The following is a 22,663-nucleotide window of genomic DNA, read 5'->3' as shown; positions in this document are numbered from 1 at the left end:
GCAGCCCGAATTTCTCCATCCGCCAAGCGGAAATAGCGCCTTCCTCTGAGCGTTGCTACGCGTGAACTACATGCCCGTGCAAGTGCTTTGTGTGCAAGCGCGCTGTGCACGCGCGGCGGGGGCACCCGCACTCTGCCGCTGGGGAGCAGGAGGAGCCGGGCCGCGTCTCGGCCGGAGGCGGGGAGGCGGCCCGGCACGCGCGGCTTCCGACTCCATCAGGGCTCTGTTTACCACAGCGCCCAGGCTCTTGATCAGCCCGCCCCCTCTGGAAGCTAGCAGCATGTCCTCTTAGCCTCTGCTGCCCTCACGCCGACCCTTCGGTGTCTCCCCCTCTGGCTCCCCTTGTAGATCACAGGCTGCGTCTCTCAGCCAGTGTGAGCTGCCAGGAGCGATGGGCCGCCGAGCTCCCCTGTCTCCCCTCCTCCGCTCCCCCCTCCACTAGGCCACTGACTGCGTTCAGGAAGCAGTGAGCAGGAGGAGACCAGGCTGGGTCGGCCTCTGGGGCAGGCCAGCCTCCCTCCCTCCTCCTTCCCGGCTCCCAGCCTCCGCCTGTCCCTGGCAGACCTCTCCTGGCCCCCCCTTGAGGGAGGCCATGGCCTGTCCCAGGAAGCGAAGGCTCAGGCGCACTAGGCTTGGCCCATTTGCCCTCTTCTCTGGCCCTGAATTGCTGAGCGTGTTGACCGGGCTGCAGCCCTCCAAACTGGCTGTTAGGTGGACACAGAGGATGGCATAACTGTGCCTCTTTACCTTCTCCCTGCAGGTAACCACCTCCCACAACCCTTCTGTGCCAGGGGAGCAGGGCTATGGGGAAGGCCTCTTGACGGTGGCCCTGACAGGTGCCCCCTACCAGGCTGTGGGCTTGGTCCAGGGCACCACGCCTGTGCTGCAGGCACTCAACGGAGCCGTCTTCAGACCAGAAGTGCCTCTCCGCAGGGGCCTGCCCTTGCTCCTGTTCCGGGCTCAGCCGTCTAATCCTGTGATGCTACCCACCATGATTGGTGAGGAGGGCTCTTGTGGGGCTTGCCTGTGTCCTTGAAGCAGGGGTGAGAGAGAGAGAGAGAGAGAGAGAGTGTGTGTGTGTGTGTGTGTGTGTGTGGCAGGGGAGGGGGTCTCTCCTGGGATTGGGCTCCATGGACCTTTGCCTACTTTAGCCCCGCTCCATCCCTCGGGGCATTTCTGGATCTGCAGCATACAGAGGGTCTGTCATGCCAGTTTCCAGAACATTTGGGAAAGGGATACAGAGTTCAGAGGGAGAGCGCCTTATCGCAGGTGGCAGAGCCCCTATTAACTGGCCTGCTCGCCATCGTGAAGCACACAGTGCGGACCTGCCCGTAGGGCTGTGTCCCAGGAACTCCGAGCCTTTGAGTGCAGGTTTCCTTCTTCCGACCGCAGGCCCTGGGGGCCAGCCTGACTGCCACAAAGCACGTCAGGGCGTCCGCTCTGGCAGTCGTGGACATCTGGGACCTGCCCCAGGACCCTGGCTTCAGGCCCCTGGGAGTTTTGGAGCACTTGCAGGTTTGGCAGAATGTGTCCAGACCTCAAAAGGCCTAATTTCACCATCCTTGCCAGCTGACCAGAGGAACTTTCCCCTGCTTTTCTCCTTTGCTCTTGGTCTGGATGAAACTGACGACCAGCGAGTCAGGAGATTGCTCTAAGCAATTTGTGTCTGGATCATTCCTTCCCCGCCTGGCCTGACCGTCAGGGTGTTCCTACAGAGTCTCGGAATAGTGAGGGAAGCTGGGCAGGTGCCCTGTTCCATCTCTTCGCTCGTTGATTCTGAGACCATCACCCCCCATTGCAACTTTGATCACAGGGGTCCAAGTCTTCCTACCCCGCTCCCAGCCTCTTGCTTCTTCCCCTGTGCCCTGTGCCAACCTGCGGTTTTCCTATCTACTTCCAGGCCTCCTGGCAGAGGCAGGCGTGCAGCTGCTGTCCTACCAGACCTCGGTGGTGTCAGATGGGGAGACCTGGCACGTCATGGGCATCTCTTCCCTGCTGCCCAGCCTGGAAACATGGAAGCAGCATGTGACTGAGGCTTTCCAGTTCCACTTCTAAGCTTGGGCGGGGCAGGGGGAGGTTTCTGAAGAATCCTGCCCACTGTGATCAACAGAGGAGATCCACATTCCTTAGGCTGACGCTGCTTACTCTGCAGACCTTGACTGACCCCTGTAGTGCCGTGATAACCACCCAATGAAGAGCCTATCCCAAATGTCCTTGCGTTTCTCTGTTATTACCCTGAAGAGCCACCAGAGGGCAGCCGCGGGCCATGTGCCGCTGCAGGAGGGTGTGGGTGTGGAGGGAGATGGGGATGGGCAAAGAGCATGCCTGGGTGTGTGCTCAGAAGAGGGATCCCTCTTGTCTGTCTCAGATTGTTCAGAGGCATTTTTACAGGAACATGACTCAGTATTTCAGATTCCTGTGGTGTTTCAGATCCCTTCCATCTGGGAATATACATGCACATTAATACATCAGCAAAGATGCACTGCACTTCATGCCAGCCACCAGGCTGGGTGATTTGCCCAAGAGGAGGGTTAAAACTCAGACTGTTCTCAAAGAAGCTCTCCATTTGGTGGGAGGGACAGCACATAGGCCCCTGGGTGTGGTGGGGTGTGTATGAATTCTGTTGAGTCCAGAGGAGTGATTTGAGCGGAGGATGGTGTCTGAGATGTTTGGAAGGTTCATAAGGGAGAGAAAGTGCATTAAGGTATAAAGCATGAGAATATTTGCCTATTTCACAAGGCCAGCTCGGTATGGGTTGGACAGAATATTAGTTGACTTTTTTTTTAAAAAAAGATGATTTTCCTGAAACATGACAGAATGGCACTCACTGACCCTAAGGATTTCACCTTTTGCGAGTTCTCCCCCCATTAGTAGGGGATGATCCATCCCTACCTTGGGCAGAGTAGCATCTGCTTTTGAGACCCCTGACTGGACCAAGAAGGCTGGACCAGGGCAGCTGATGGGCACTGGCGGGTGTGAACCCACCACTCTGGTCTCTGTGCTGTGGTTGAACAAAAGGTCCGTGAGAACCACCAGGAATTAGCGGCTGCAGCGTGTTTGCAGTGCTCTCGGAGAACAGGTGTGTTCTGGCCTGGCTATAGCAGACCTGGAAGGGGGAGGCCTTTCAAGGAATGTTTAATTCTCCTAAACCTTTGTTTCCTCATCAGTAAGAGGGATGGGGTGCCTCAGAGCTCCGGTGATGATTGAAGGGATTAAAACGTGGTTTATAGGAAGTGCCCAAGGCACTTGGTGAACATGCATATCTTCATCCCTTTGAAAGTGGACAGCAGGTCTCCCTCAGTCTCTCACTGAACCCCTTGCACTAAGGAGCCCATCCCTTGAGGCCTCTGATCCTAGAAAAACAGGCTGAGACTGATGGAGTTAAAAATTCTGTTAAAATTTGAGCTCCATATTCGGTCTCTCAGCCTCTTTCTCCAAAATTCTCTGGACACATCATACTCGATGCTCATGGTCAGAACAAGTTGTGGGAGGTCAAGTTACTTGAGCATGTCCAAATAGCTTCCTAGCCTTGGTGGCCTGAGAAGGCCTGGGACAGTTTCTTTGCATCCCCCTGTCCCGCGGCTGTCCACATAACCTCCAGATCAGAAAGGGCAAGATTCTTACAATCCAGCTGGGGCCCCACAGAGTTTCCTCAGTGTTGCTCTGCGGGTTGTGGCATTTCGGCCACACCTCACTTTAGAGTGCAACGTCCTGCCGTGGACCAGTGTACCTCGGCTGAGACGCAGAGCTGTGCCGGCAATTCAGTGATGGAAACAGTGGGCTGGCCATTCTTCACGTCCGGTTTAATACAACATGTGACGCACTCTGGCTCAAGACGAGTATAACGTGGCTCAGTGCCCTTATCTAGTGTTCCCTTCATCCTCTTTCTTCCTCCAAGTCAGCCAGGGCAATTTCTTGCCTCCGCAGGGAAATTCTTTTTTTTTTTCTTCTTTCTTTTTAAGATTTTTATTTATTTACTTAAGAGAGAGAAAGAGCACTAGTGGACAGAGGGAGAAGCAGACCCCCCACCGAGCAGGGAGCCCGACACGGGGCTCGATCCCAGGACCCCAGGAACATGACCTGAGCCCAAGGCAGTCCCTTAACCAACTGAAACCCCCAGGCGCCCCTACAGGGAAATTCTTTACCTGCCAGTGTTATCTGGACAAAGAAACAAATGGCAGGAGCAGTCCCGAGGGTAACCATGGGACGGGGCAACTAGAAACCCTTCCCTCCTATGTTGTCTTTCCGTAGGGGGGAGGGCTTTGTTCAACAGCCAGCAGGAATCCATCTCAATGAAGTGCTCCCAGAGCTGCCAGAGGAAGGCCCAGGGCTCCGTACCAAAGTTGGTGAAGAAGGGGACCTGAGCGGGGCCAGGGACCTCTGTCTGTGCGGTGGAGGCAAGGACCAATGGCATCCTGAGTGCCTCAAGTTGAGCCAGGGCTGGGGGCACGGGCAGCATCCATTCAACCGGTCAGCACCCTGACATCCTCGTTGTCAAATCTTTTTATTCCCACTCCCACATGGTGTCCAAATGACTCCTGAGTGGAGGCACTGGGTGAGATGGAAGTCCTGGTTGCTAAGGCCAATGGAGGTAGTTTCAGCACCAAGACCCCACAGTGCACTCCGTATGGGTAGAAGGCAAGGCCCAGAGACTCTTATCTCAAGAACTCTGGTGGGTAGGGGCTTTTGCCCAGGACTACAGATGCCGCTCCGGAGATCTTACGAAAGGCTTATGTTGTCTAGCAGGAATGCCATCTAGACTAAGGGCTTCCAGACAGCTTGCAGAGAGGAGCAGGCAGCTAGGGCCGGCAGAGAGGGGCCAGCAGAGAGAGTTACACCTGGTGGAACAGGAGGAGCTCAGCACACACCTGGAGAGAGGGCTGCCGATGCTGTATTAGCTGCTCAAATCGGGGTTTAGCTCGGATTTTCTGGTGAGTGTGGGGACATGAACAGCCTTGGGCAAGCAGTGAAGTGGGCTGGCTCTGCGTCTCATTCCCATGTGCCCTGTGCTCCATCACCCCTAGTATCCCCCTCCCAGCCAGCCCTGTTCCCCACCAAAGGAAGCCAGCTTCTCTCCTGCAAAGCGGGACAGCTGAGGAAGCTTTTTAAAAAACCTGGTACCCTCCCTCCCCCTCCCAGACCCCTCCCTGGCTCAATTCCCACCCCCCTGAACCCTTGCTACTTTATAAGAGGGTCCTAGCAAAGGCAGTGCCCTAACCCAGGGGAGACAAATCAATCTCTAGCAGAAGAATTGCCTGCTAGGTATCAAAACTCTCATTTTTGGCTGGAGGAGTCAAAAGCAGGCTGCATTAACCTCTGCCTTGTGTCTATTTGCCCAGAGAACACTGGCAAGGCCTGACCAAGGAGCTGTGGCTGCCCTTGAGGGTATTTCTGGCCCGGTCTACAGGTGGCGTCTTTAGATCAGGGAAGGAAGCTGGGCACAGAGGCTGTGTGTCCCCAACTTTGTTCCCCTGTGCTTCTTGGAGAATGGAATGGGATGGGGGAGGGGTGTGTGAGGTGAGCGCTCAGTGGTTTCACAGCGGTGGGGGCAGGTGGGGCGTCAGGAAGAGTGGGGCCCTCAGAGCCAGGGGGTCCGGCAGTCTCCTCGGCATGTCAGCGGTGCGTGCTTGGTGCTCCAGTTTCCAAGCAATACAACGAGGGATTGCCTCCTTCTCTAACTGTTGCATTGTGTTATGTGGGTTTAATACTTGCTACAACACCTAGAAATTGACCAAAAACCTTAAGAAAGGAATAGAGATATAACAGCACAAAAATCTAATAATGATAATAATGGCCACAAGGGAACAGGATAGGCAAAGTTATCTGGATTTTTTTCCCAGTTCCGGAGGGCAGTGATTCTGGGCTAGGCCTTCTTCGCATCCGCTTTTCCAGAGAGGACCCCTGCGCCACCGTTAGCCTAGGACAGTGACTGCAGCAAAGAAAGGCAGGAAGGACCACTAAGGACGGCCCCTCACTCTCCAAGGCCACTGCTTCTGGGGACTACGGTGTCCAATCCAATCCATTTCCATCTAAAAATGGGCTTTTTAAAATATGATCCATGAGCAGAAACTCTGCTAGTGTAGATTTCCCAGGAACCATGGTCTGTAGAATTTGAAGAGACAAAAGAAGGACATTCAGTGTGAGTCTCATCCTGGGCATCCCTCCGCCCTTGCTCCCAGTGCCTGTGTCTTGTCTGAGGTAAGGCTATGCAGAGGGGCTCTCCTGCCTGCATCATGAGGTCTGGGGGGCTCCGCTGCCTGCCAGCTCCACGCCTGGACGCCTGAGCCACCTGTGCCCAATGCCACAGGAGCCAAGAGAGGTGGGCAGGGGCCCCGTGACACAATCTGCTTGACAGAAGAGCAGGCTGGACAGGCTGGACAGTGAAGAGACAGCTCCACAGAGGGCCACGCTGACAGAAAACCTTTCATTCACTTAAAATTTCATTGTTGTGGGTTCCTTGCTCATGTGAGCTATCAGGATGAGACAGGACAGGAGCCCCAGCTTTCCTCCTCTGAGGTACGATGCTTGTGGACCATGAGAGGGAGGGAGCCTGATTTGGAAACTCTCCCTTGAAAATCCCAAATTTCTCTCTGTCTGTCACTCTTTCTCTCTCCTTCTGATGACTGAATAGCTTGACACATCTAATTGCTTCCTCTTTGCCATTGACTTGCCCTTAAGAATCCTATTTCAAGCAAGTGAACAAACAACTCTGGGGCAGTGTCCAAGTCTGTGGCCCTGGGTGCTGAGCTTGCAGTCCAACCACACCTGCAGCCCCGGACGGTCAGGCCCCTTGTCCACCTTGCTGAGCACCTAACATCCCAGCAGAGGAGGCCAAGTGCTGTGAACTGAGGGCTTCCCGCATATCCTGTGGTTTTCCTGCTTTATCTGGGTATCTCCCTTACCCGTGGACTTCCTCCTCTTCCCTAGCTCCACATCCCGCCCTTGGCAAACCTTCTACCCTTCATCTACCAAAGGAGGGAAACAATAAACACACACACACACACAGAAAGGAAGTATTTGGGGACTGTATTTGTTGAGATTTATGGATTGTTGAAGAAATGGCTTCTCACTCCTCCATTCTGCTTATTTTAGCAACTTGGAAGATAAACTGAAGTCCATGAACTGTAAGATTCTGATTCTTTTTTTTTTTTTTAAGATGTTATTTATTTATTTGACAGAGAGAGAGAAAGCACACAAGCAGGGGAGAGTGGCTGAGGGAAAGGGAGAAGCAGACTCCCGGCCAAGCAAGGAGCCTGACACAGGGCTCAATCCCAGGACCCTGGGATCAGGACCTGAGCCGAAGGCTTTACTGACTGAGCCACCCAGGTGCCCCTAAGAGTCTCCTTCTGAATACTTGATTCTCCTTTAAAAAGAACCCCAAGAAGTCTTCCATCTCCCCCTCAGTCAGTCAGTCCTCTGGCAAGAAACCCTTCTCTCCTCCCCCCGCCCCCCTTCACTGACTTTCCAAACCTCACTGCTATTCCCCAGGAGGAACCACCTGGCGAGCCCCCCCCCCCCCCAACCAAGGCTTCTGGCTCCAACAGAATCCCCAACACCGTGTTTCTTCATGAATCTGTAGATATCTTTTCTGAAGCCACTCATCTTTGTTCCTACCCTCCCCCCCTTTGGAGGAATGGGTTCTGTAGGTTCCCCTCACAGATGCCAATTTGGTTTCTATCATGTTTCTAGGGAAGCTTCCTATCCCCAGCAGGTCAGGTAAACAAGTTGACTTTTTTTCACATTCCAGAGTTAAAAACGTGCCCCTCCACCAGCTTTTGTCTTTCCTGGGCAAAGAGCCCCACCAGTTCTGGGTGGTCCTCGTACAAACTCCCCACCCACGATCACTTCGGATCTATAGACCCTGTCTGGCCTGGGTACACTATCGGAACTGCATCTGTTACCCAGAGGACAAACTTGATGCCACCCACCCTGCAAAACGTCACTTACCACCTTTAGACTGGTCGCCGGGCGTACTTGCGGCGATATAGCTCATCCACTCGCTCTAGGTACCACGTGCCGGGGAAAAGACTGCTCGTGTCGCCAGGTGGTGAGAAATTCACTGTGGAATGAGAAGAGGCAATACTTACAAAGCGGTTGGGGAAGAGAAAAGAGTGCCAGGGATGCCTTCACCATGAAGCTCTCCTGGCTGTGAGGCCACCTGTCCCATCCCCAGCAGAGCCCTGGACCAGCCCAAGAACCAGAAGCAGCCATCTTGGATCTAGTACATAAGCCTTGGCTATGAGAGATTTTACTATAGGAGTATGACGTTTTCCGGGCGCCTGGGTGGCTCAGTTGGTTAAGCGACTGCCTTCGGCTCAGGTCATGATCCTGGAGTCCCTGGATCGAGTCCCGCATCGGGCTCCCTGCTCAGCAGGGAGTCTGTTTCTCCCTCTGACCCTCCCCCCTCTCATGTGCTCTCTCTCTCTCTCATTCTCTCTCTCAAATAAATAAATAAAATCTTTAAAAAAAAAAAAAAAAGGAGTATGACGTTTTCCTACAGTAAACGTGACCTTCCTCTCTTGAAGTCCTCATCATGTCCTCTTGCCAATGGTACTTGGCTTGAGGTATGTATACATCAGAGCTTCCTGTCTTCTAATAGACACTTCCTTCCTAGCCCTAAGTTCTCTGGCTCAGATTCATTGTAGTATTTCTGTTCTTTGTCCATCAATGTTTATCTCAGAAGTCCTATTTTTATTTTAATTGTTTTTCCTCTTTACCCTAAGGTGTCCCTGTTCCAGAGGAGATGGATGACTACTAGACCTAGGTTTTCTGGAACATTCCCAGTTCCGTGTATTCTGTCTCCCTTTCAGACCACACTGCAAGCCATGTGTCCCAAGTCTTGCTTGAGAAAATAACTTTTGTTTGGTATTGGTTTTAAAACCACCATCTGGTCTCTCCAGTCATAACATCAGCTTTTGTCTCCTTTTCCTTTGTTGCTTTTTGGGGCAATATTTTTTTAAGATTTTATTTATTTATTCGAGAGAGAGAGAGAGCACCAGCAGGGGAGAGGCAGAGGGAAAAGCAGGCTCCCTGCTGAGCAGGGAGCCCAATGTGGGACTCGATCCCAGGACTCTGGGATCACGACCTGAGCCGAAGGCAGATACTTAACCCACTGAGCCACCCAGGCCCCCCATTGGGCAATATTTTGTTTTTATGTTCGGTAGGGAAAGGGGGCAGGTGGGCTGTCGATAACTTATTTATGTACATTAACTCATTTAATCACTTTTGCAATCTTGCAAAGCTGGTATGATTTTAGAAATAAGACAACTGAGAAAACATCAATAATTTTCCCAAAGATAAAGAGTTACTGAGTGTCACAGGTTGGTTTAGATTTGAATATCTAGCTCCAAAGTCTGGGCTCTTTCCATTGTTGCATAGAGAGCAGTTTTCAAGACCACAGGTCTGATGTCCTTGGGACTGCATTGTCCAGTATCCTGTTTTGAGTGGTTAGCTACAATCTATACTGGGAAGCTACATGCTGCTTCCCACCTCTTCTCCACTCTGCCTTCTGCTTCCCCACCCAATTCTTGCCCCTTTGGACCTAACGGATTTTCTCCCAATCATATCTCATAGATGTCTTCGCCCTGGCCCACTGTAGTCCAGACTTCTGATGAATCCCTGGCTCTCTTTCCTTCTCCTCTCTTCTCGTCCTTTTTCTTACCCTTATGGTAGAATTGTTCTCTTTGGTCCATTATTTCTGTGAACTCCTGAGGAGACATACGCTTCCGGGAGGCAAGGCGTTGTGGCAGGTCTGACATACTAGACACCAGCTTCTCCAGGGGGGATCCTGGGAAACCCAAAGGCAAGATTGTTAAATCTACTTGACTGTCATTATCATTGCTACCAATCACGAGTCCGATAGAGAGCCAGGTTCTGTGGGGGCTCGAACCCTGGAGGAAGAAGGTACTGTGTGTGGCTTGGAATGTCGAGAAATGATAGAGGTCAGCAAACGTAATGTTAGTGAAACCGACTGGCAGACACACTCTTTTAGTCAAGGAATGTCCCACAGAGTGCTTAGGTGCGCACCCTCGATCATATCTGACATAAAATAATCCACAGACGGTTATTGAAAATTTCAAATCCATCAACTTCCCTTTAACCAGTTGTAACCAAAGGGCCATTAACTCCCTCCTCCCTGGACTTTTTGCTGGAACAACCTGACTGGTTTCCCACTTCCACCTTTGTTTCTCTTCAATCTAGTTTCAGGTAGTAGCCAGGCAAATGCTTCAACTCCATAAATTAGACAAACTGACTCCATTGCTTAAATCCCTTCAGGGAGTTCCTTTGTTCTTAATCACAACATAATTCTGTCCAGATGGGAGCCTCAGTAGTGGTGAGGCAGAGAGTGGTTTCTTTTACCCGATGAATCTTACCAGAAGTGCCTGATAGAAAGACAGGACTCACCTGGAGAAACATCCTTGGATGCTCGAAACGAAAAAAAACTTGCTGCCAAGCCAGAGCCATAAGAGAAGGCCCCAATCCTGGAGCCAGCCAAGTCCTGGGCGGAGTACCTGTGGGGAAAGAAACCCAAGAAGCACATTGGCATTATAGTCTGCCTTTCAAATAAACCACCAACCTATCGCCCCAATCTAGTCAACCTCTTGCAAGTAGAAATGGGCTCCAGGCACTCTGCACAAAGAGGGGCTTTTGGAAGACCCTGGGTATAGACCTAGAAAGAAGAAAACTTGCCAGGAGGAGAGTGGCTAAAATCCGAGATACAGAAGGCACATTGAGCATAACAGAATTTGGCGTATAAAAGGAGCTTCTCGCCACCGATGAGGACAAGACGAATTCCGTAAACTCTGAAGTTTGGAGGTCAGACCACTTCAAGGCTTCCATGTTTTCTGGTGATGTTTCAGCAGTTTTACCTTTTTTTATCATCCCCTCATCAGTAATCATTTGTTGAGTTCATATATATATCTCCTGTTATGCGCAGGTACTATAGTACAAGCATTTCCTTACAAAACCCAGAAAATAGAATATCAATAGAAATAACAACTAGTATCTGAGCGCTTGCTGAGCACTAGTGTTTTAATTCCTTTACACATTTAACACTCATCAAAATGCTAGAAGGTAGGTATTATTAATGCATACGTTTTATAGATGGGGAAAGTGAAGCACATAGAGGTTAGGCATTTTTCCAAGAGCAAAGCTAGTAAGTGGTATTTAAACCTCGGTTGTGGATTCTAAAGCTAGACTCTCTTAACCACCATGCTTTACTAAGGACAGAGATGTCAAATGGATGAGATAAAAATATGCATCAAAGTTCTATTATGTGCTTGCTACATCCAAGCAGATATTACACATTCCTTGACATCATACATCGTCACTTTGGAGACCATTGTTTAATAATGATGGTAAATCTGCCTATACATGTACCTTTGAAACAAGTTTCTTTCTTTTTTTTTTTTAATTTTTTTATTGTTATGTTAATCCCCATACATTACATCATTAGTTTTAGATATAGTGTTCCATGATTCATTGAAACAAGTTTCTTTCATTATCTTTCCTTCCTTAAGAATTTCTGAACCGGAAGAGGAACCAAATTTGGTTGACCCCTCCGACCACAACCATGGGGTGGAGGGGTAGAAGGGGCGGCTAGGTGCAGTACTCACTGGGACAGAAGGGAGGCCAGACACCCATATAGGGATGAGGTGTACGTATTCCCGTTGTGAGTGGAGAGGTAAAGGGAGGCCTTGGTTTTCTTGTTGAACATGTCCAGGGAGGCCTTTTGAAGTGCTTTATCCATGTCCTTGTTGGTGTAGGTTTCTTCCAGCGTTAGCCCCCTGGAGGCAGCCAGAGACACAAGCCAGGTGAGAGACGACAGAAGGGGAGGGAGGCAGCAAGGGGGAAAAGTAACAGCTTCTGGAGAGACTTTTAGGCACATGTTTTTATTACAAAGTATTTGGAAATACAGACCAGCACAAAGAAAAACAATGTCACTAACAGTCCTACTATTCAGAGAGAGCCCTTAGGTCAATTATTCTTGTGGAATCCATCCCTGCTTTCATAAGGTTAACTAGAAAATAAAATCATGCTCTATATTCTCTTCAACATGCTTCCCTAACTAGTTTTCTCTATGACATTAAATCATCTTCTCTAGCAATATTTTTAAAGGCTGCATGATTGACCATGAAACGATGTGCCCTACTTGAACCAATTTCCCCATTCCTGTCCTCACCAGTTAAAACTCTTCATGTTCCCTCACACACGTGGATTTGCTGAACCAAAAAGTGTGCACATCTTTAAGGCCTTTGTTTTGTGTTTTCCTATTTCTCCCCAAAGCCCTTGTGTCAATTTACACTTCCACTGTTGTCCTTTTTCACAGAGCCTCATCAATTCTGGGTATTCTAATTTTTAAAAAGGCTATGTAAGGAAAATGGTAACTTGTTTAAATTTGTTACTAATGAGCAAGCACAGTTGAAAATGGGATCGTGTGCATTTCTTCTTTGAGGAAATTTCTGGTGCATATCTTTTGCTCATTTTTCTATTAGGGTGTTTATTTTATTATCGGTGAGACCTCCATATATTAAAGATATTAAACTATTATCTTTGGTATATGTTAGAATTTTCTTTCATTTGGCAGGTCTTGTAAGTAGTGTTTGTGCTCATTTTGATGTTTTAGTTAGTGGCAGGGTTAGTAGTAGTTAGTAGTGGGGGCAGATGTTGGTAGAATATTCCAAAACTTGAACTAAACAGCTACTAAGAAGAAAAGGGAATATTTTCTTCCCAGTGGGAACTGTGTATTGAAGATTCTTTTTTCTAAATGTCTTGGAGTAATGCATCAATAAACAGATTCTTCTAAGGTGGGGAGCTGGACTATCTCCATTTTGTAGATGGGGGAAATTAACGCAATAGGCCAGACATTAATTCAACAATGGCAAGTGAGAATGAGGCTTGATGCTCCCAAGTTGCCATCCTGTACTGTGATTATTTGCTTCTAGGTGTTTCTGTCCATATAGACCCTAAGATCTTTTTTTTTTTAGACTGTAAGATCCTTGAGGCAGGGATCATGGAGTCACATTTATTTTGGTGTCCCTGGAGTTTGGTATGATGCCCGACATACAGTTGATGTTCATAAAATGTTTCCCGACTGAATGATTTAGCCACACTCCCTTTCCCCTTTTTCTTATTCTCTGAAGCTTCTGATAGCCAGCCACTTGATCTAGAGGTGCTGGCAAACTCCCTGTGCTCCCTGAGATAAAAGGTGGGGGCCCCTATGTAGACCATAACCCCATAAGTCATGTATAGACTTGGTGTCATTTCTGTTGTGTTGGAGGATTGTCCTTTTCTCACCCCCAGGGTTGGCTGGTGGTACAGACTCAAGGAGTGAGGAACCCTCCTCCTTCCTCAGCCCTCACGAGCCTCTAGGTTTCCCCAAAGAGGACCCACCTGAAGGCCTCTAGCCCCTCATAGAGGGGGGTCCGCGTGTGGTTGCTGTCTGACAGGAAGTCACTGAACATCAGGCGAGCCAGGGATTTCTGGACCATCTTGCAGAAGGGTGTGTGAAAGATCATAAACTGCAAGTCATCAAGAGTGAAAGGCCGATCGATGCCAGCTGGAAGAGGAAGTGTGAAAGCGAGGAGGTGCCATGGCAGATGAGCCATTTAGACCTACACCCCAAGACCTAAGTATTCTGAGTGACTTGAGGCATCCCGGAAAACCAGCTCCTACCTCCAGCAAACACATGAAAGTTTTGTTCATTCACTTTACAAGGATTTTACTAAGCACTCTACTTATAAAGAAAGAAAGGAAAGAAACAAACATTTTCTTCCTGTCTACTATTGCCAACATTTATGACAGATAATTCTTCCAAATCAAACTGGTGTTGTGTTACTTTCTCTATTTTTCAGGGGAGGAAACAGAGTCTCTAAAATATGAAGCTAGGTCATGTGTCCAAGGCTACCCAGCTTGAAAATGGCTGGCTTTGGATTTAGGTTCTGATGTCTCTGACTCTATAGACACCCTAGACTGTCTCTTAGTGCTGAGAACCAAAGCAGCACCAATCAAATTCTGCATGAGGTTACGGAGCAAAATTAGAATGCAGACAGAACACAGAGCTGGTGAGAGCAATTAGCCAATAGCAAATTTACAGGGCATGGAAGGTAGAGAAGTCCAAGTCCACTGCTTACCCGTATGGGCCAGCAGTGGTGAGTGGCATCCCTCTCAGCACAGTGGAAAGGGGCAAGAAGTGTCTCCTAAGGCCACCCCTAAAGCATCCATGCTCTGGGACCTTCCACACGTGCCTTTTCTCACACTGGAAACTGCCTATCACAGATGCCCGTCTGGCCATGGTTAAGCAGGTAAGAGCCCTTTTATTTTTTTAAAGTAGATCACTCTGTACTTTATTAAAATAAAGTTTGTTTCCTTTTTGATTATGAAAGCAGTACATATTTTCTTAGTGGGAGAACTCAGAAACTAAAGGTGAAAATAAAATTAACTTGTAACATTACCATCCAAAGAAAAATCACTAACACTTTAGTATACTGAAAATAGAGATAAGATTTTTCAACATCGACCAGACTTTAAAAGGTAGCAAACTACAAAAGGTGAGTCAAATCACTCCTGACTTCAACAGAAACAAATCCTAGCCCCAGTAGGATGTGGTTACTCTGACTCACCACAGTACCTCCTCAGGGGGCTGATACCCACTGGTTTCCTACTGGTGGCTTTGGTCCTAGATTGTTTACTTTCTTTCATTTAGCTCAAATTGGAGGCAGCTTCATACTTGCATTGGAAGCTTCCAGATAGACTTTAGCATAGATCCATGGAAGGGTGTAAGAGGAAGGGGACATGAAGAAATTCTCTTGAGATCATTTTTTGAAGGAGAGAAGAAATCTTGTCTTAAGCTTTTAGGACCACCTCTTGGTCCCCTAGAAATAGAGTCCCCACTTTCTGCCCTCTGAGCCCCATACCTTGTTTCCACTGGTTCTGGATTTTTTGACGGTATAATGTGTAACATCTGTCCAAGGCCCGTAGGTAGCACTGGATGGAGAGCTTGCCATCCACTATTGGGTACTCTGTAGCCGCATCTGGTTTGTAGAAGTCGTATACGTTCTCCATGTGGGTTCCTCTAAGCCCTGGCAAGGCACAAGGAGAGATTCAGAGATGGTATGATGCAGCCCCCATGGAGCAGGGATGATGGGGAGGCATGTACTAACAGTTTCCTGGTTTTTCTGTCTGAGCCCACTCAACATCCCTCCTATGTTCAAAGGGAGTTGAATAGATGGTTGCTCTTATATAAATGAGATTTATATTTCCCTTTCCATACCTATATGGCCTTAACAAAATCTGGAATAGGTGCCAAAAGTCTCAAAGGAGAACCTTTCTCCTTATACCCACTTATCTTCTTTCATCTTCAATTGCCAGTCTAGTTCCTTAAAGGTCCTCATCTGCAGCATCAATGTCACTCATTCCATGCATCATTATCCCAATGTGTGATGGTGCAGAAGAGGAAACCTTGATGATCCCTCTATTCCCTTCCTCCCTGCCCTTTGCTCCCCAGTCCAGCCTTTTGAAGGCAAGCGATATCATCCTCAAATCCATACTTCAGCCCTGTGTAGTGGGTATGCCAACTTGGGATTGGGAGCTACGCATTTGCTGTGAACAGTCTCTTGGTATCACATTTCCACAGTTTACCACAGACCTCTCTCGAGGGCCAGAGGGGCCTTGGGCCCAACCAGCATGGCCACAGCTCCGGCCCCACCTGTGGGGCGAGCGTTACCACTGGGATAGACTGCAATATCTCCACAGACCACCATTGCATAGCGACCTGTAATGAGAGACAAGAAGTAATTATCTCTACTTGAGATCACTACCCAAATCTCAAGTAGACTGAGTGCTTCCTGTGAACCAGGCACAATTTTAGGTACTAAAGATAGACCAGTGAACAAAACAAAAATCCCTTCCCTCACGATTAGCCTATATATCAGGTAGAGTTATTCCCTCTTTATGGACAAAGAAATGGAGGCCCAAAGAACTTAAGTCACTTGGCTTAAGCCACACAGCTAATAGATGGTAAGATAAGGATTCAAAGTCAGGATTCCAACACAAATTCATGGAAACCTAAGAACCTTCTTTTAAGAATTGTAACAACTCCAACTCCAACCCCAACAAAAAAGTATTGTTTTATATATATATATATACATATATATATATATATACATATATATATATATATATGTATATATATATATATTTTACAGATATATATAGTTTGGAAACTATAGAAAAGTACTTAGAAGCTGTCAAAGAAAAGATTAGTAAATTTGACTATCCAAAAATTCAAACTTTTTATCAGAAACAAACTCAGACAAACTGGGGAAGTATTTACAATACTTACAACCAACAAAAAACTATTTTCCTTCATTTATAAAAGTCTCATTAAAAAAAACCCCAAGGTATGTAATGAGAAAATGGCCAGTGAACATCCTAAAAAATACTGGAGCTTTCTTATAATGAAAAAAGAGACAAATCCTTATTTTTCCTTATTAAATTGACAAAGATTAGAAAGCTTGATAATATGTATTATAGGAATGTACTTTAGTACAACATCTTGAAGAACAATTTGGCACGTTCTTTTGTTTTTTTTTAAGATTTTTATTTATTTATTTGAGAGAGAGTGAGTGAGCATGAGCAAGGGGGAGGGACAGAGGGAGAAGTAGACTCCCCACTGATCAGGGATCCCAACATGGGGCTCGATCCCAGGACCCTTGCCCTCTGCTCCTCCCCCCTTAAAATAAATAAATAAATAAATAAAATCTTTTTAAAAATATGTTAAGCAAAAAAACAATTTCCTAGTAGCCAGGCAAGGGAGTAAGAGAATAAATACTCTGTGTAATAGTCTATCCTGTGATTCTTTTTTTGTTTTGTTTTGTTTTTTTATCCTGCGATTCTTTGGGTCTATTTCTACCAGGATGTTTCCCCCTTAATACCTAAACGTGTTTAACTCTGTCTCTCAGAGGCTTAGGAGAAGCTTAATGAGAAATAGGAATATATTGGATTTGGTTTTGTGTCCCACCCCTGCCGCACACTGTGTGTAAGATACCAGATCCCCCATTTTCTCACCTCTAGATCAGGCATAACACCCACTTCCTAGGCTGTTGGAAGGACTGAATGAATGGCTATGTGAACATGCTACCTAATGAACGGCATGAAGTTATGCAAGTCTAAGTGGTCATCAGCATGGTGGCTGTTGACGATAGCAGCAGCTGTGTGAATAAGTTGTCCTGCCCTCTCTGATGAAATCACTGGGGAAATGGAGAAACAAAACTGAGGATTCAGCCTCTAACCCAGTTCCTGTCTTACGTAAGGTCTCGGGAAGCACATACCATCCCAGGAGCTGGACTCCACCCAGTTGGCAGCATTGAAGAGGGAGGCAGTGCCCCCGTAGCAGGCATTGGTGGTATCTATGCCCTCAATGTCAGTGTTGCCTGAATCCTGGAAGAGCTCCATGAGCACTGTTTTGACAGCCTTGGACTTGTCAATGATGGTCTCAGTGCCCACTTCCAGCCATCCCACAGAGTCCCACGGGAGCTGCGTGCGCTCCATCAGCCGTTGCACCACCGTCAGGCACAGGGAGTTGATGTCCTCCTGGACTGAGCAGAAGCCCATATGGGTTTGGCCCAAGCCCACCGTGTACCTCCCTGCTTCTACATTGTTATACTTCTCCAGGTCTGTTTGGTCCACATACTGGGCTGGGAAATAGACCTCCAGGGCAAGGATGCCCACATCCTTTGGCCAAGTATCTGTTTTGGCCAAGGGGACAGCAGGGATGGTAGAAAACCTGTAATGGAGATAACAATCAAAATCCTCTTAATGGTCTCCAGCCAGTCGCCTCGAAATACTATACAGCAATCATCTCATTCATTTTTCATATATTTTGAAGCTATATTATCAGATGAATACAAATGTAAGGTGGTTATCTTTCTGTTGAATTAACCTTTTTCCTTATTAAATGTCCCTCTTTAATTCATCTTTGTGATATTCCTGCCACAAAATCTACTTTTCCTGATGTTAAGAAAGCTGCCTGAGTTTTTTTTATTACTGTTTGCATGGTATATCTTTTGCTGTCCTTTTATACTTTTAACCTCTCAGGGTCTTTATATTTAACACACATCTCTTCTAAACAGCACATAGTTGGGTCTTTTTTGTTTGTTTTTTAACAAGTCTTACAATATTGGTGCTTTAATTGGAGTAACTAGTCCAATTATATTTATTCTAGTGACTAATACAGATGGGATTAAATCTACTATCTCACTCTTTATTTCCTTTGTCTCTCTCTCTTTTTTTTTTTTTTTAGATTTTATTTATTTATTTGAGACAGAGAGAATGAGAGAGAGAGAGCACATGAGGGGGGGAGGGTCAGAGGGAGAAGCAGGCTCCCCGCCGAGCAGGGAGCCCGATGCGGGACTCGATCCAGGGACTCCAGGATCATGACCTGAGCCGAAGGCAGTCGCTTAGCCAACTGAGCCACCCAGGCGCCCTGTCTCTCTTTTTTTTTAAAGATTTTATTTATTTGACAGAGAGAGACACAGCGAGAGAGGGAACACAAGCAGGGGGAGTGGGAGAGGGAGAAGCAGGCTTCCCACGGAGCAGGGAGCCTGATGCAGGGCTCGATCCCAGGACCCTGGGATCATGACCTGAGCCGAAAGCAGACGCTTAACTACTGAGCCACCCTTGTGTCATATATCCTTTGTTTCTTTATTTCTTCTTTCCTGCATTCTTTTGGATTAAGCAAGTACTTATTATTCCATTTTATCTCCTCTTTTTCTTTTAGTAATGACCTCGGAAATTACCATATGCATGCTTGGTTTATTGTAATCTAACTTACATTAATACTTCTACTATTTTCTGAACAGTGAAAAACCATACTTTAACTCCCTTTATCTTCTCCATCCCTTTGAACTATTATTGTCATATGGTTTACACATGTTATAAACCTCATAGGACATAACTTCAAAAATCTCATTCAGTTTTAAAGTGGCCTTCTCATTATACCCTTTCTACTTGTTTCTTTTTACTACACAAGAACACACCTATTGTTTTTCTACTTTTTAAGGAAGCTTCCTGCTTGATTCTATCCTCTCTGCTTTTTCTGATTGGGCCTCTGAATATTTATGGAACACATCCTACATAGTGCTGGGTTCCAGATGCACAGTAGTGAAGAAGGCATCCTTTGTTCCCATCAAGAGAGCATGGTCTAATGGAAGAGGCAGACATTTCACAGCTAAATACATAGTATAACAAGCAAAGGCTGGGAGAATACAGAGGACAGGCGGAACAATTCTAAATGGGAGCAGAGAGAAAATGGGGAAGGGGTCAGTGGAAGAGGGAAAAGATAATCTGTTTCTTTCCTGGACCTACCCACCTCTCTTCAATCCTGACTGCTAATATCCCTGGTGAAATTCTGGAGTTTCTCCTTCCAGCTACAGGTACAGAAATCACCAAGTCCACCTCCATCTGTTCCCACATGAAAGTACCTGAAATCTGGTTACTTTAGTGATATTCTTCATTTTGCAGATGGTGAAATCAAGGCATGCATTGGTGAAGTGTTGTGCTCAGAGTACCTTCATGGTTACTCATGTGTCAGAAATATCCTGTCCTTTCACCACCTTGGGTGCCACCAAGGCACTCATGAGTGCCACCAGAGTCCTTTGACTTATATCTGGCTATAGAATTCCTGACCATGGTGAGTGACAGGATGGCTCCACAGGCTTATGCATTTAGCTCTACGCCACAGGAACTATAGCTCAGATTGAGTGTGTCTGTCAATCATCCTGGGGATTCTGGGCTTCTGGCAAACCCCAGTTCTCCCATCAGAAAGGTCACTTTGAAGTACTGTGAGGCAAAGTGGATCACAAGATCATAAGACAATGAGGCAAAGTATAAATGTTCATATCTGATAAGAGAGTTTTGAAATTTAGTTATCTGCCCTACTTATTTGGTGTTCCCTAAATAATTGGAGTTTGTACTCTCAAATATTTGTGGAGAATCTTTCCCAGTATATAGGAGCTAATGGTTAGCCAGCAGTGGTCCTTCACTTGGCTGGCTTTCCCCTCAGCCTCCTTCTCATTCTGCCTTCTCTGAGCTCCCTCCCTTCCTCTCTTTCCAGTCGGAAATCCAAGCTTTCAAGGAGAGGTTCCAAGAATCAGCCACTTGGTAACTTTTGTAACTATCTTAGCAGGGGGCTATTTTCTGGAAATGGATTCCAGAACCTTGAAGAAAATTTAGCATGTAGAGGCTTCCAGAAGGATCAGACCACTGGAGTTAAGAATGCCCTTCTTATCTTGTATATTTTCTCTAGAGAATAATCACTTTATTTAATTTAAAATTGGTTTTGTTCTGAGGTTGCTTGCTTTAAGAATATGCTTTTCTTTCTTTATTCCATCTCTCCTCCTTCTCTTGTGTTTCAAAATTCACAATTACATGCCAGGCACTGTGTTAGTGAGAGGCTGCCGAGGTGGAGAGGGTAGACAAAGAAAAGAGGAGACCTAGGTTCTTGATGACTTCTTTGACCAGTGGGAGGAATAAACGAGCACATACATGCATACCCCAACTGAGAGTCAGAATGGGATAAGGGCCTCAAGAGGGATATAGCAAAATCCCACTGGAGTTTGGAGGAAGTAGAGATTTCCTGTGGGTGGTAGGCTCAGTAAAGTCTTCATGGAAGAGACTACATTTGAGATCAACTTTGATGGATGAGTGGCACTTCTGCTGATGAAGAACTGGAGGCGGGTGGATGGGGTGGCGGTCACAGTGGGAGATGACTAAGCAAGTAAGGGGCACCTGGTAGAGCAGAGAATGAAGGGGATTAGGGATGCAGCACATGAGAAAAGCAGCTGGGGACCGCCAAGGGGAGGGCACCCCTTTTTATTAACCAGCGGTGAAGCATAAGCTGAGGTGGGAGTAGTTCTTGGGTTGGATTTAGAGTTGTGCAGGTTGCAGTAGAGGGGACAGACATACAGAGAAAGAGAGACTCATAAGAAAGATCCTTAATACTCTTTCAGGCCACGGAAAATGGGATGAGCTGTGAGTACCCTGGAAAAGGGAAATGTGTGAACCAAGGATGCCAGAAGGAGGGACAGGTTGGATGAGTTCTGAGGTTTGTCTCTTGCTGGGCAGCCCGCTGTTGCTTATTGAAACAAGCAAACCCATGTCAATCCCTTCCTCACAGATACAACAACAGGTTAAATGTTGAGCTGGGACATTTGGCCTGTCTAAAGAGGGTGAAGGAGAGTATGGACAATGGCAGAGAGTCAGGAAGAAAATAAGAAGGCTAAGGAGCATCGTCCCCTACTCCACACATTCATGCGGCCAGGTCCCTGGATGCCAGGCAAGGGAAGACACTGGGTCAAAGTCATTTTTCTCAGTATTCATGGAAGGCAGTGTGGAAGTGGGAGGAGTGGGCTAGTCCTACAGTGCAGTGGATCCCAAGGCCCTAGCTATAGCTATTACCGTTGGTGTTGGCAGGCTCCAAGCACGTGGGCCAAACTGGGGAGTGTTTAGAAATAAAAGGCACACGTGTGTGTTTCTGTGTACAGTGCATTGCACACAGACATATACTCTTATTTTAACATCCCATTTCCCCCTTTCATGAAATCAGAGGGCAGAGAAACATGCTTCTGATCCCCAGTCCATTTGGAATCTTGCCGCAATGACTTGAAGCAGCTGGTTTGACTAACACTGCAGCTGGCACAGAATGCTCCAGGTCTTGGCAGGAGCTGGGGGTAAAAGGGTGAACGGTGGTGGAAAGGAGAATGCCGGGGGCCCTGGTACTGATATTTCCACTGCTTCATGCAGCTGGGGCAGTGAAAGATGTCATCGTCTACGACCAGCAGGTATCAGAGGTTGGGGATCCTGGAACTCTGTAGCTGAGAGGGACCATCTGTTTAGAGAGGTGGTAACTGAGACCCTAACAGGTTAACTTGCTTATCTATGGCTGTGCACAAGCCTTGCCTACTTTTCCCTGGGATTCTAGTGAGCTTTTCCTTATGGCGGGCCCTCTACCTATCTATCTTTTACTGGTTCAATGACACTTCTCAAAGAGTGGCCTGCACTGTCCCTGGGAACAACATGACTCACCTGTGGCGGGCTGCTGGAAGAAGGCTAGCAGGTGAGGCAAAGGCTTCTTGCGTTGCTGTCTTCACTTGCAAGACCCGCTTCACTGAAGTCAACAGCCGTTGCATTTCCAGAGGAACAGGCACGAAACCAACAGTTCACGGTCCTTGGGGGAGTTGCCCAGCTGTGCCCCGTTGGGCTTTATAGAGCTCTGAGACTCCTGCCTCTGGAAGCCCCGCCCCTGCTTATCAAGGCTCAGATGGCTTCTAAAACTAGACCAAAGGTCTCACTCAGAACATGGGCGAGTCGAAGGAAAACATCATCTCTCCAACTTGTACACAGCTGCCCTGATCCTGGGCAGGTGTGGGAATGGATGGCTCTTTCTCCTTTCTCAGGCTCTTGTGGCAGCCTTACTTATAGCCAGGCAGCTCAGGGGGCTATGATGTTCCTTGTTGTCATACATCCTGGGGTAACCCCATTTGGCCTGTCTTGGACCCTGGCTCCTCATCTGGGTTACTCTTGCTTGCTCTTCCAGAATGCTCTCTGTAGAGTTAGCTGTTATTATTTTAATGTATCATGCACAATAAGGAACATCTTTCAAAAC

General features: G+C 47.4%; 2 protein-coding genes across 3 annotated transcripts in view; one reads left to right on the top strand and one right to left on the bottom strand.

Moving 5' to 3' along the window:
- The window catches only part of PHGDH (phosphoglycerate dehydrogenase), a 31,233-nt gene extending 29,024 nt beyond the window's left edge, over positions 1-2,209 (top strand). The window contains exons 11-12 of the mRNA XM_036090116.2: positions 761-998; positions 1,901-2,209. Of these exons, the coding sequence (XP_035946009.1) occupies positions 761-998; positions 1,901-2,055 (393 nt within the window). The 3' untranslated portion in view covers positions 2,056-2,209. The remainder of the gene's footprint in view (positions 1-760; positions 999-1,900) is intronic.
- A 3,551-nt stretch (positions 2,210-5,760) lies between these two features.
- HMGCS2 (3-hydroxy-3-methylglutaryl-CoA synthase 2) lies at positions 5,761-22,242 on the bottom strand. Of its 2 annotated transcripts, none has more exons than XM_036090117.2 (10): positions 22,084-22,242; positions 17,331-17,785; positions 15,647-15,772; positions 14,916-15,080; positions 13,393-13,558; positions 11,616-11,786; positions 10,405-10,511; positions 9,662-9,787; positions 7,948-8,059; positions 5,761-6,102 (listed from the first exon to the last, which is right to left on the bottom strand). In XM_036090117.2, the coding sequence occupies exons 1-9, from the start codon at positions 22,185-22,187 to the stop codon at positions 7,953-7,955; spliced, it is 1,527 nt and encodes a 508-aa protein (XP_035946010.1). In that variant the 5' UTR covers positions 22,188-22,242; the 3' UTR covers positions 5,761-6,102; positions 7,948-7,952. The 2 variants fall into 2 exon arrangements, with proteins under 2 accessions (XP_035946010.1, XP_035946011.1); XM_036090118.2 differs by having other exon boundaries at positions 7,951-8,059.
- Between the last annotated feature and the right edge of the window lie 421 nt (positions 22,243-22,663).

Source organism: Halichoerus grypus, chromosome 5 (genome assembly GCF_964656455.1).
Source record: "Halichoerus grypus chromosome 5, mHalGry1.hap1.1, whole genome shotgun sequence".
In the NCBI taxonomy this organism is placed as follows: domain Eukaryota; kingdom Metazoa; phylum Chordata; class Mammalia; order Carnivora; family Phocidae; genus Halichoerus; species Halichoerus grypus.
This window is presented reverse-complemented; position numbering and strand designations above follow the sequence as displayed.

What these genes read in the sequence shown, in the direction of transcription:
- HMGCS2 (XM_036090117.2), bottom strand. Translation starts at nt 22,187, where the DNA reads ATGCAACGGCTGTTGACTTCAGTGAAGCGGGTCTTGCAAGTGAAGACA. An exon ending in CTGGCCTCCCTTCTGTCCCA is followed by an intron (nt 10,512 to 11,615) that starts GTGAGTACTGCA and finishes CTTTCCCCACAG; the next exon opens with GTACTCCGCCCAGGACTTGG. An exon ending in ATCCAAGGATGTTTCTCCAG is followed by an intron (nt 9,788 to 10,404) that starts GTGAGTCCTGTC and finishes TGGGTTTCCCAG; the next exon opens with GATCCCCCCTGGAGAAGCTG.